Below are 13,720 nucleotides of genomic sequence, written 5' to 3' on the forward strand. Positions count from 1 at the left end.
ATGTCACATTACTTCGCTGTGACTTCACCAATTAAGAAAACACCAATTTAGTTTCTTCTGAATGAGCATGTAAGTCGCATGTTCCGGCACGGGTATTGGGGGGAAAAATTACCGGTACCCATCATAAGATTTCTTGAAATTTTGAAAATGATTTAGGTATTATTTTTTATAATTTTAAGTTTTGAAGATATCAAATTATGTCGAAAAAGAAAATGGAAGATCTTAAGAAAGTTTTTGTTTAATTTTCAGGATTTAATCCAATTATAGGAAAACTTAAGACTGGTTTGAAAGATATTTATTAGTTTTGAAAAGATGTAAAAGTAATTTCAAACATGTCAAGTTTCCACAAAATTTAAAACGAAGTGTAGATTTTTAAAATTTCAAAAAAAGAAGCTTTTTAAGAATTTTGAAAGATTTCAAGAGAATATACAATTTTCTTAAGATTCCTGGGAAAATGTCCAAAAATTTTTACTTTGAAAAATTACATTTCAAATGATTTCGAAAAATGTAACTAAAATCTCGAAGATATAAACACAATTGTATTAATTTCAGAAGATTATTAAAAAACGTTATGAAAAGTTCGAATCATTAAAAAATATATTTAGAAGTTTGGAAAAAATCCCAAAACAATTTAAAATTTAAAAACTTTTCAAATTTTTTCAAATCAAGTGTATATTTTTGAAGATTTCAAAAAATTTATAAAAACCTGGAAGAAAATCTGGAATATTTTTAAGCGATTTTTTGATTCTGTAAGACTGTTATAAATTTTAGGAATAATTTGAGTTAGTTTAACAGATTAAAAAAAAAATCATCTCTTTTGGTACAATTGTCATATTTTTTGGTTAGAATTGCAACTGTTTGGTTAAAAATTAGTCTGTTTTGGTTAACGATTCAACTGTTTTGTTGAAACTTTGACTTTTTTGGGATAAATTTCACTCTTTTACTTAAAATTCATCTCTTTTTTTAGTTTAAATATCAAATATTAATTTTTTCATTCGAAATTCATCCTTTTCGTTAAAAATTGAACTACTTGGTTAAAAGTTGAACTACTTTCCTGAATATGAACTTTTTTGTTTCGAGATTTATCATTTCAGATATAAATTCAACTCTGTGGTTGAAAATTTACCTCTTTTGTTAAAAACTTGTCTTTTCGGTTGAAAATTTCACTGTTTTATAGAAAATTCGTCGTTTTTAAATTAGAATTTCAATTCCTTGGTTGGATAATCAAGTATTTTGTTCAAAAGTCAATTTCAAATATTACATTTTTCGTTCAGAATTCATCTTTTTTGGTTGTAAATTCAACTATTTGGTTGAAGTTGAACTACTTTGTTAAAAATTAATCATTTTGGTTAAAGATTCATCATTTTAATCGAAATTTCATGTATTTTGTTGCAAATTAAAGGATTTTGTTTGAGGATTCAACTATTTTGTTGAAAATTCTTTTTGTTCGATGAATTCAACTGTTTTTAAAGTAAAAGTCCAATCTTTTTCATTGAAATATCAACTATTATATTTTCCCCTGAAAATTCATCTTTTTTGGTTGAAAATTCAACTACTTGGTTAAAGTTGAACTACCTTGTTAAAAATTAATTTTGTTACTGAGGATTCATCATTGCCGTTTCAAATTCTTGGTAGTATTTTGTAGAAAATGATTTTTATGGTTGTAAAAAATGATTCTTTTTGTGTAAAAAGACAACTGGTTGAAAATTAATCTTTTTTAATTGAGAATTAAACTATTTTTTTGTTAATTCTTATTTTTTTTAGATAAGCTCAACTGTATTTGATTTGATATTAAAATCTTTTTTGGCTCAAATTTCAATTTTGCATTATGTTTTTCGTATCTTTTTTGGTTAAAAATTTAAATATTTCGTTAAAAATTAAATTGTTTGTTGCAACTTTGATTTGAAATATCCGAAATCTTCAAAATTTGTTTGCAATTTTCTCAAGTGATAGGAAAATTATATTTATATAACATGTGTTGCGCGCTATTGATCAAGCTAGTTTTTTTTTTTAAATCGGTCAAGAATTTTCTCTTGCAAGATATTTTGAATGTCGGTTTTTATTTTTTTCGTCTCACTTTAGAGCGTTCCTACGACGTGGTATCCCTTGAAATTTGCCTACCTTTGCCTATTAGGTAAATTAGCACTGATTACTTAAAATAATTACATTTAAAAAAAGAGACTATGGATAGAGATTCAACCCAACTCGAGGAGAAGATGCACCAAGTATTTAAGCAAGACCGATTTGAGAAGGAATTGAATCGTCTCCTGGAGAAGAATGTAACTTTGAAAACCTTTTTGAACAAATATCGAAAGTTAGTGACTGAGAGAAAGGTCCTCGAGTTCCATGTGCCCCGAATGGTTTGGGAACAGAAGAAGACTCTCGAAAGAGAATTGAATTCTCGAAAAATAAATACGGGGCGAGCATGAAGATCATCGATACCGTTTATGTGGAACACAATCGATGTATAAGACCACCAAGTGAGTCTGAAGCAAGTCTATTATATGAGAAAAAGTGGGTTGAAAGGAAAAAATAATATTTTCGTAAAAGTAGTAATCTTGTAAATTTATTCGTAACAGCATATATTAAATGTATGTAAGTATGTAATATATACAAAATTAGATATTTTTACAGAGTACAAAAGAGTTCGCGACACTCTTGTCAAAAATGTGTTCTTTATTGAAACATTAAGCTTCATTTTATTTGCAAACATTTCTGGAGAGAAATTATTATTGTTAATTTCATAAGTATGCCCAATTTCTGGAAATCAAGTCTCCAAGAGCTGTAACACCAAATTTGAAATATCGAAAGGTATCTAAGTGTATCGAACGCACAATATCGACGAGAGTAATATGAAAAGGTCAGTTTATATGGCGCTGCGAAAGATCGAAAGGTTAAATGAAATAGGTCGTATGTTGATACTGAGTGAATAGAAAGATTTTCACTTTGTGTTTAAATCTCTAAATATTTTCTTAACATAATAGATTCTTAACAAAAAAATAGTCATTTTTAAAATAAAAACTTATAGCTTCCAGAGTTTTTAACCTATCTTTAATATTTTAGTTTTGTACTTTCATTGAAGTTATATAAACTACAAACTTCATTGTCTAAATTTATTCATGAAAATTGTAGTATTTAAATAACAATAATCATTTCGATATTTCAGGTGGAAAACTTTTGGTAACTTAATGATCGCCTTTGTTAAAAGAAATGTGGAATGATAAAAATGGAATTAATGAACTTGGGAACAATGATTTGAGAATGGTTCCACTTAACTGGAGTTGAGTGGAATATCTCTCGAGTGCTTTCGCAATCGGAACTTTAATGGTAAGTTGTTTTCTTTACATAAGACGATAGCTGATCGAACTGGTGATTAGAATTCAGTGCATGTTGCCGTTTATTTTAGCAGCACCGGAACCGATTTCGCTTCCGTGGTGGCTCGAGGCCTTGGATTTCCGATCTGGATCCATCGCAATAGATATGAACTCCTCGGAAATTCTTTTGTCTAATCCTGTATAAGTCTGTGACAAATCAATTTGATCTTCACCAATCGATGTCATCCTTTTTGACGATTCACTCTTATTTTCGCTGTGGCGACGCCGTTCTGTTCCTTCTTCTCCGTCTGAGGAATGCCGCTTATGCCTTGGACGCACCTGAGCAAATAGATACTTACATTATGGTTGGTATTTTATTAACATTCTTTTTTAAATCATTGACGCATTTATAGCTTAGGTAAGTCACAGATTGTGATTAATTATTTTGGTTAGTAATAACAGGACCGCGAATCCCATGCCAGATTTTTCGCTAAATGACAGAAAGTTTAAATATCTATGCATTTGTCTGATTTCTCTCTCAGTCTCTTTATTTCTCTGTATACGAAACCAATTTACATCGTTGTTATTTCCGGAAATATTCAATCAGGAGAATGTCATTTGTAACTGCATATAGAACTTTCTCGCGATGGCAGTGGAAGAAAAGACGTTGCTGAATCCTAGTTTGATGGGAAATTTTTTTAGCCTCGTTAGGCTCTGACAGGAACGATATTTTTCCACGAGAGAAAATTGATGTCTATTGCATTTTCAATATTGTACGATTTGTGCGTTATCATATCCTAGAATATCCCGCGTCTTTGATAACTCTTTTCTTAGGATGATCCCGTCTATTATAAGACTAAAATAAAATTAAAAAATATTTCGATGGCCCTATAAAATGTCTTGGTTTTTGACTTTTTGTGAAAATTTTTTTTTTTAAATTTGGCTTGAAAAAGCTCCATCCTGAAGTTTTATTTGCCTAAACCCTTTAGTGTTTGATCTAAGGAAGTAAAGTATATACCTCCTCACCAACAAAAACAAACCAAGTGGATGAGCCAGCATTTTTGGTTGAACTTAATCGAGACTAGCGTCAGATCTAATAGTTTAGTTTAGGGGATATGGCCTTCAGACGCCATTTTTGAGTGAAAATTTTGTTTGAAATGTCATTTTTTGGTAAATATCTTTTTGGTAGTGCATACGATTTGGACTGCAAAAGATCAGAAGTTATCAGTACCTGTAATGGTATAATTTTTTGTAGAATTTTGCTCAACATGTTAAACCCAGTATTCATAATATCTATTAATTTCAATATGATTGAGGGCTGCCTTATAGCGGAAGAGCCACTTGAATGCATCCTAATCATTAAATTTCTTTTTAATTCTTTTGAATTCTCTTAAAGTATATCGAATTATTTTGAACTTTTGAAATGTGGTGAACGCACAAGTTTCTAGAGGTTAACTCCTCAAGAATTTTTTACTTTAGATAGTTTAGTTCATGAGCATTTTAATTTATCTAAAGGTTTTCCAATGAGTAGATATCCTAATCTTTCGATCTGTAAAAATATGATCCCATAGTAATCAAAACTTGCTGGAAATAATCTTAATCAGAAAAAAGAATGATGAGGAAGTGTCTTGGTTGATCGATTTCGCTAACGGCTAAACTCATCTGAGAATATAACAGGAGAGCCCTGCAGCTGGTCTATTTGTCTTGTCTTCGATCTCTGTGGCTGAGCACTTTTTCTGGGACAACTTGATAAAAATCTGAGTAGGCTGATGGTAGCCGCAAGGTATTACGATTGCGTTGAGTACTCACCATTTGCGAGGGCGGTCGACTAGGGTAGGCCATGTGCGGGAAAATGGGCATGGCGCCGTACCCAGGAGCTGCTAGAGGAAGAGTCCCGGCTGGCACGAAGCCGGCAGGGTACTTCCCAGGCGGGTGCATTCCATAAGGACGCTGAAAGGAAGAAAGGAATCGTGAGATCATTACGCGGCCATTTTCCAGAGTCAATAGTGGTCGTCCTCGAAATTCCTAAATGTAGGCATCCGATCGCCGGAGGCTGTCTACGAGAGTTTCTCTCGTTTCTCTCGGCGTTTCGAGCGGGAAACGTCTCTCGTGCCCGCTGAACTTTCTATAGTGTCACTGACTTATCCCTTCCTCTCGACGAAGAGGTCAAGATTCTCCGCCGTGATGCAAACAAGAAAACAACAACACCAAAGAAATAATCGCTGCCGCGGAAAAAGAAGAGGAGACTCTTAACCATTTACCGCATTTACTGCATTTACCTGAATTATAGGGTGCACCGGCATCACCGGCTGAACCACGTAGATCGGCTGATGGTTCTTGGGCACCACGTGGTTTTGCGCGATTACCCATTGGTGAACCATGTTGCGAGTCTTGAGCCTTCCATCGCTCTCATCCTCGGGGTTGGACCTCAAGCAGCCACAGAGCTTGGGAGTCAGGGTCACGCAGATGTACCCGGATACCAGAAGTTCAGCCACACTCGCGATCAGCAGCCCGATGCTCGCAAGAAGTCTGGACCATCCATCTTCGACCTCTGCGGCACGACCGTCCTCTCCCTGAAAAGTTAGGAGAAGTATATTACGCAACGGATAATTTTCGGCATATAATGCTGAAATTTCAACTGGAGTTGCGGTCTGAGGCTTGTGTAATGCACGGAACTAATTGGGAAATGCTCTATTTCTTGCAGTTCAAGCTGAAATTCTATTATTATGGGGCTCGGACTCATGCCACTATTGTCACTGTTCGAAACATTTTTTTTTAATAGTACTATTTCCAAGTATAATTTCTAAATGAAATCGTTTATTGTCGATATATTTTAAAATTAATATATTTAAAAAATGTATTACACCAACTTAAAAGATTTTAAAAAATCAGCAGTTTAATGTAATCATATTAAATTGGAAGCGTTCCAAATTAAAATAGCGCTGCGAAGTATTATTGGTATATTCAAAAGGAATCTGTATTATCATCAGAACTAGTTACTATCGATCAGTGTAGATTTCTCTCTCGATCTCTCTAATATTCTAATTGGAAAAGCACCCAACGGGCAATCGGAAGTTCTGTGGTTCGATTCCCAGTGGAGCGACTTGAGTAGATATTTTTTCTAAAAAAATTAATTGTACTGATATATTCACTATGGATGTATTTATTTGTGCTCGTTGGATGAGCACTTTGTTTCTTGAGGGATATGAAATAAATTTGCTTCCTCATTGAGGGACGTTTTGCTCTATACGAAACAAAAATGCACACTAAATATTTTTCAAGTTTATGTTTCTGTCTAACAAAAAAATTGCATTTTCTGAAAGTCGTAGAAATCATCAAAAGGTCAATCAAGGGGTTATGTTATAAAGAACAACATTTTAACTTGCAGTAGTGCTATAGCTATATTTTAAATTCAAACAAATTTCGTTATTGGGTAAATCGACGCCTCTCGATGGAAGGAACAATTGCATCAAATACAGTAGTGTTATTCTCCCAATATTGAAAAAGTTTTCATCTTATAAAAAAGGGAAATAAAATATTTTGTATTTCTAGATCATAAGAACTCATGAAAGGTTCTTCAATAGGTCAATAAATGCGTCTCCAAAAAGTGCGATCAAATACACCATATACAGCCCTATTGTATTTCCAATATTTAAAAAGTTTTCCTCATATAGATAAGATGAACAATATATTTTGAAAACAGTTATAAATATAGGTATTGCTCGATCATGAGAGAACATGAAAGGGTTTTCAATAGTTCATTAGGCGACAGTAAATATCTCAGATACAGTACTGGGGTATTTTTAATATCAACTCATTTTTCTCAACTACGCACCACCAAATTTTTTTAAAATTTCCTGAATCGGTAATTAAGTTGAGGCCCCTCACTTCTTTTGATTGCAACTCAGTCTACAAAAATCTCTGAATAGTTTAAAATAGTTCTGTGAGTCGTTTAACGACATATTAAATATTTCTAAGTTAAAATTGATTCAAAATATTATAATTTTTCAAAATATTTAGAAAGTTTTTGATTTATTCAATTTTAAGCACAAATTTAACCAGACATCTTTTCACTGTTCAATTTATAAAACTTCACAATTTCAAATGTTGTAGTTTAACAGAATTTGATTTTAAATTGTCCATAATGTTAAGAGCTTCTATTCTATATATTTACGTGTAAATTATTGAGCGTTTAAATAAAAATTGTAAGCTTGAGTTTTAAAAGTTTTAAATTCAAAAGAGTTCCACTTTGAGCCCTCAATTTTAATTTTGATTTAATTACTTAAAATGAAAAAAATTGCAGTTTAAAGAGTTCGAACTTTTTAATTTCAATGATCGTGAACAATTTGGTGAGAGCCAGCAATTAACCGGAAATAAAACGTAAAATGGTAGGAAACTTTTTTCTTCCAATGCATCGGACCTCTGTAAAGACCGTAATACGATTGGAAATTCATTAAAAAAATAAATTAAAAATTAAAAAATTTTCCGTATCTTTCAATATGTACAAACCCGTGTGGAAAAATTTGGTGACAGAATTCAGCCAAATGGGGCGCAAGTCTGGCATCGTCATGTCCGTTTATTCTAGACTATCTAATCAGGTCACGTACTGGTACAATTTAGCCTTTCATTATAAAGAAAGTTTTTGATGGGATCCAAATATGGCTTTGCACACGGAGAAACTTTCGGTTGTAAAATTTGATATTGTTATATTTATTTTTACAATAAGACAATAGCAAGCCTGGATATAGCATCACTATTTCAAGAATTAATATTGTGAATATGAAACTGTTTCGAATATAATAAAAATGAATCAAATAATTACACTTATACCAAAAGAAAGTTTCTATAATGCCAAGGAAAGACTGTGAATTTTACAAAACACAATAGTAAAAACATTCTTCCTATGTTCATTTTACGTATTTCTATTTTTTTTCTATAGAAAATAGGAAAAACTGCCATGGTTGAAAGAGCAAAATAAAAATAAATTCGCATTCACTGTTAGCAGAAATCAGCCTTAGCGGGAATCGAACACGGGTGGGTCTCCGGGCAGCAGATCGAAGATATTTTCCTATGATAAAACAAATTATGAGATTTATCATTGAAAATGTTAATTTTTCGCACCTATTGTGCAACTTTTGTTATTTAAACTATACTAGTTAATGCAACTACGGTTTTATTATTTAATTTGTGATTATCACTTGTTTGTGACTTCAATCTACGATAAAAAATATTAATCTTTCTACCTCTAAATAGCAATTATCAAATTTATGGTATATTTATATTAGCTTGCCATTGAACTTTTGTAATGATCAATATTATAATGCCTAATTTTATAGGCAATAGTTTTTCTGTGTAGAGACCGTTTAATCTGGGCGGTCAAATCTAGTGCAATCCTAGTGCTATTTAACATTAATTAATTATTCATAATGTAATTCTTACATACCATCCAAGTTTTATATACACTTGATATTGAAATCGCAGTGCAACCTGCAAGATTATTTGTCGACATTAATTATATAATGATATGTGAAAAGTGTTTTAGGAGAATGTAAACTTAGTTGCTGGTACTAACTGAATAGTTACTGCAACTTATGGAATTGTTGTACGAACTAATAAAATTGCAGTATCGACAAATAACATAGCAGTACCATATCTTACTAACTAAATAGTTGGCTCAACTAGCTATTTTATCAGTGTATATGACAATTTTCTAGACCCGCAAGTAGGGTTTTAAAATGAAATTGAATCATTTATACTCCGACCCTATGAAGTAATTGCTTTGTTTATGAGACAAATTGTTATTTTTTTTAATTCATCAACTTCAAAGTCGATTATTTTGACCCTTGCATATCCTTTCATTTGGCGATCATATCTATAGCTTTTACTTGCACTTCTAAGCCTTTGAAATGAAACCGCTTTGATATGCTTTGACTTGCGGTTGTTGAAAATATATATATAAACACAGTTTCATAAAAATTGCATAAATTATTGGTTTCCGTCCGCCATTATGGATTCGCCATCTTGAATTTTGATTTTTTTAAATTATATTTGCTATTAGTATCCCGTTAAATCCCTACAGACACGATTTTATAAAAATTGAATACAAATTTCAAGTTGGCATCCGCCATTTTGAATTTTGGATTTTCAGTATAATATTCAAAATCAGGGATCCAAAAAATCTCAAAGCTGCACACACAGAAAAAATGATTGCCAGATAAACTTTACATGAATCGAAGATAATTTCCGATTTTTAACCGTGCCTGGATAATCTTTCGCCTTATAATCGCTCCATTTTTATTCGAGGTGTAGCGAGAATTAGGACGCCAGCGCTATCTATCGTCGTTTAACTTGATTAAATTGGAGCGAAATGGCGATTCCCATCTGTCAGTAGTTTTTGCGCTTTTTGCTAAATGGTAATTAATAAGTTATAATTCGTCTACAATAGTGTAATTTGTTTCGGAGGAGATATATCAGTAAGAACCAATTTTTTTACTTTTTCTGTTGCTGATTCTACATGTTTTACTGAAATTTTCTCACTTTAGCGTGACGCAGTAGACGATATCAAAATTATTCTGATAAGCTCGGTGAAGCTTGAATTCAATTACTTTTTGCTGTTTTCCCATTTCTGCTAAGGACGCTGTAGCAGACGACAGCTTTTATTCCATCGCAGAATAAACTTTCGCCAAATAGCAGGTAAAATTTAAGATCGGGAAATTTTACATGCAACAAAATTTAACTGTAGTTTTTTCTGTGCAGTTAATACGATTTGAACAATTCTTTGATCATTTAAAATCATTAGAACTTTTCACCTTTTTTAATATTTGATCATATTTATGGGTTTTAAGTTTTTGCTATGATTCTTTAATTGAATGTACTGAAATATATATTTTTTTTATTGCTATATTGACACGGTGCAGTGCTGCCAACACTCAAAAGTGGTTGTTACACTGAATCAATAAGTAAACTTTCATTGATTGTCAGTGACCCATTTCTAGCTATTTGAATCAGTGAAATTTTACTGACAATCAGTGAAATTTCACTGATTTAGAGAGTACATCTGTGCAATTATATTTGGTGAGCACCTCTAATAGAAATATTTTGTGCAAAATAAAAACAGATTTAGAAAACAGTTCAAATAGCGCAAAATTAGCGATTAGACGGTTTATGTTGGGTCCCATTAGAACCCCATTATTTTTCTACGCGGGAAATTCCCAACCAATTTCCCCTTTTCCTGGGTCGGTAGACACCCTGCGTACAATACTTTCTTGTGAAACTTTCTATACGTTTTTTTAAATATAGGTTCTACTAAAAATCATTGTTTACGAAATAAAATTCTTCGATTTTTCAACAGTTTGTCCGAATATAGTTGCAGAAGAAATTGAAATGAATCGTAATTTGTATAGTTTTTGCATAAAGTTTTGGGCATGAAACTAATTTAATCGCCTCTTTAAAAACTAAACAAGATTAGAAAATGTTCCCATAAGACTCGAATTGTTTAAAGTTTTTGCTTCCCTTTCACTTAATTGCTTCCTAAAGCATATAATAATATTATCTTATCTTCAAATTCCTCTGAAAAAATTTTAATGTGATTTGCGTTTTCACTATTGGTGATTCACGGTCAAGATATCAAAGTGCCACACCTGAATCAGAGATTCGAGAGAGTAAGTTTGAATTTATAGGTGCACATAGTTAAATGTATTGAAAGGGAGAGAGACATGTTAAAAAAATTTCACGTTGTGCCCTGACCGCATTAGCCTTGGCATTGAACTTTCTCCGCGAGCCAAACGATTTCTTTGGACGCTGAAACGCCCGAACCGCTTCTTCGCCAAAACTCTTCGAATAAGCGATCGTCTCGAGCGAGACTCCGTGGCTCGCACGAAACGAGGTCGGCTTTGCTCCGTTAATTATCAAACGAGAGGCCTCTCATTAATTAGCAGCAAAGATACACTCTCGATCTTGATTCTGGATCAGACATCTCGTACTTTTCTAAACTCGCACGCGTCTTGTTTTTAATGTTCATATAATAAGTGATAAATCTAATGATAAGTGAAAATCGCTTCTACTTTTAATCCTAATTTATTGAGTGTTTATTAGCTTCTACATATGTTCCTTAAAACTTCCATTCTGACATTTGATTATTTCATTTACCCGCGCGAAATATTACTAATTACGTTTCGAGATAAACCACATTTCTTTTTAATTTAAATATGAAACCATATATTTAATTATAGCTTTGCTTGTGAAGTGCAGGGTCAGCGAAAATCTGGAATGCGAGGAATTTTATTGATCAGAAAGCATCGCAGCGAACTAGGTGCATACCCTACTGAAAATTCCTGTGTAGGTTTCTATATAGGTTCTTATATAGAATCTACATAGGATCCTATATGTTTCACCAATATGTTTCACTTATAGGTGCCACCTATAGGAAATAACATAGGATTCTATGTATTTCCTGTATAGAACCCTGCCTAATAAGGTACTAAATGATACCTAATGGTGCGTATGTTTCGAGATGCACCTGGAGGACCAAAAATACTTCTGTGCAATCGTAGGTGCGATAGAATACTACTGCACATCTGCACATGGTTCAATACAGGAACCTGTATAGGATCCTATATAGAATCCTACGTCATTTCCTATAGGTGGCACCTCCCGTGCAGGAATTGCGACTTGGGTTTGATAGGGTGCTAGTTATTTTGCCCTAACTTTATTACGGCGCTCAACGGGAAATGTGGAAAGAACCCGAGAAGAACGTCACGCTTTGTAGAAAAGGCACTAGCCTAGAATTTCTGACCAGATTCGACTGAGGGTACCTTTCTGTTGCCCGACTAAAAAGCAAGGCGCCTTCTAGATCCTTGCTCTATTTCCCTAACAATTCCTAATTTGATTATAGGTTATGTGGTGATGTGTTATGATTTGCGAGATTTCGTAATAATTACAATTAAAGTTCTTCTGCGATTAAGAAAATATTAAATTGTAAATTAATTGTTTACACCGTGTAAACGAACAACAAGAAACGTTAAATTATTATGAACAATATATTTTATTTATTGTTTTTGAATCGCATTGCAGAACGGTAATTGCAACACAGTCTATAAATTATTTTTATACAATGTAACTGAACTCTTATATACTTCTACACTTCTATTTTCTTCTCCATACCTCACTTTTCGAACATTTATTATCTTTAGGATAAATTACTTTCACGAGTGTCATACTGAACATGCATAACCTCTCTTTCGCCTTCTGATTGTTACTTTCGTCCACTATTGTCGATTGCTTAGTGCGCAATTTTTTTCAGTCGGGAAGTTTGCTCCTTATTTGGTGTAACGCTCCTTTTTCTTTCCATGATTCCGTAAATAATAATAAAATAACCAATAATAAAAGGCTTATAGTCATCAACCTCAGAAAGATTTAAATTTTTAGAGCATAATGCTATTAAACATAGGCTGCATTGGCATGGACACGGTACTGCGTGTCTATCCGTCAGGGTTTGAATCGTGGTCATAGGAAACACGTGACTAAGATTGCCATTGCGGGGTTGATGCAATGATGGGGAGGTCCGCCATATTTTGATGTCCCGAGACAAACATGGCAGCGCCCATATGTTTATATTTTCTTGCACAGTTGGTCGGCAAAAAAATGTTTGTGCTATAATCAAGTGGCTCATCGTAAGATAGCGACTCTCCCCACTCATAGAATTCTCATCCCTCCCGTGAAATCTACCCTGCTCACCCAAGTTAGGATGGCATGCCTAGTCCCGTGTTTCCTATGTACATAGTTTGAATTTATTGTATAAATAAAGACTGCTATGATTATAATTTATTACAAATTCCATTTTTATAGATACTGACAAATTTCGGGAGATACCTTTCGTATTTTAGTAGTGCTTGTCTAAATTCTAAGTTAAGACCTTTCTAAACTTCCCTGTGATTGCCTAGAAAGAAAACAGAGGCAACCCTACCACCCCCTGACAAGAGAATGCATAACATTTTCTAGTCAAGTTAAACTTTATAACACCCGGCCAGTTCCCTGTTTAAAGTAGTGAATATTAGTGCATTTTCTACACGGGCTGTAGGTGAAACATATATTGTTCCTATATAGGTTTATATATAGGTTCCCGCACGCAGAAAAAAGAACCTTACGTTTTACTAAAAACCAAGTTAAATCTACCGATCTTCCTAGTACGTATAATGACAACATGACAGTTCAGCAAACGTTACAATTATAGGCAAATAAGTATGGCTATCAATGATGGTTACTAGTACCGATTCTCAAATGGTGCTGACCTGCGGATCAGCAGTTTTTACCGATCCAGTCGCTATTCTGTACAGTTTCTGGATGCTGCAATTACGAATTATCATGTCACTTTAACGAATAATATAAAGAGATCTGAATTATGTTAT

General features: G+C 33.2%; 1 protein-coding gene across 2 annotated transcripts in view; it reads right to left on the reverse strand.

Annotated features, from left to right (window-relative positions):
- Positions 1 to 2,603: 2,603 nt before the first annotated feature.
- LOC117176923 overlaps positions 2,604 to 13,720 on the reverse strand; it is a 29,527-nt gene continuing 18,410 nt past the window's right edge. For both annotated transcript variants that reach the window (XM_033367319.1, XM_033367320.1), the window contains 3 exons: positions 5,594 to 5,887; positions 5,124 to 5,264; positions 2,604 to 3,653 (listed from right to left, as the gene is read on the reverse strand). In XM_033367319.1, coding sequence (XP_033223210.1) covers positions 3,381 to 3,653; positions 5,124 to 5,264; positions 5,594 to 5,887 — 708 coding nt within the window. In that variant the 3' untranslated portion in view covers positions 2,604 to 3,380. The remainder of the gene's footprint in view (positions 3,654 to 5,123; positions 5,265 to 5,593; positions 5,888 to 13,720) is intronic.

The sequence above is a fragment of the Belonocnema kinseyi genome, chromosome 7, assembly GCF_010883055.1.
Source record: "Belonocnema kinseyi isolate 2016_QV_RU_SX_M_011 chromosome 7, B_treatae_v1, whole genome shotgun sequence".
Lineage (NCBI taxonomy): Eukaryota > Metazoa > Arthropoda > Insecta > Hymenoptera > Cynipidae > Belonocnema > Belonocnema kinseyi.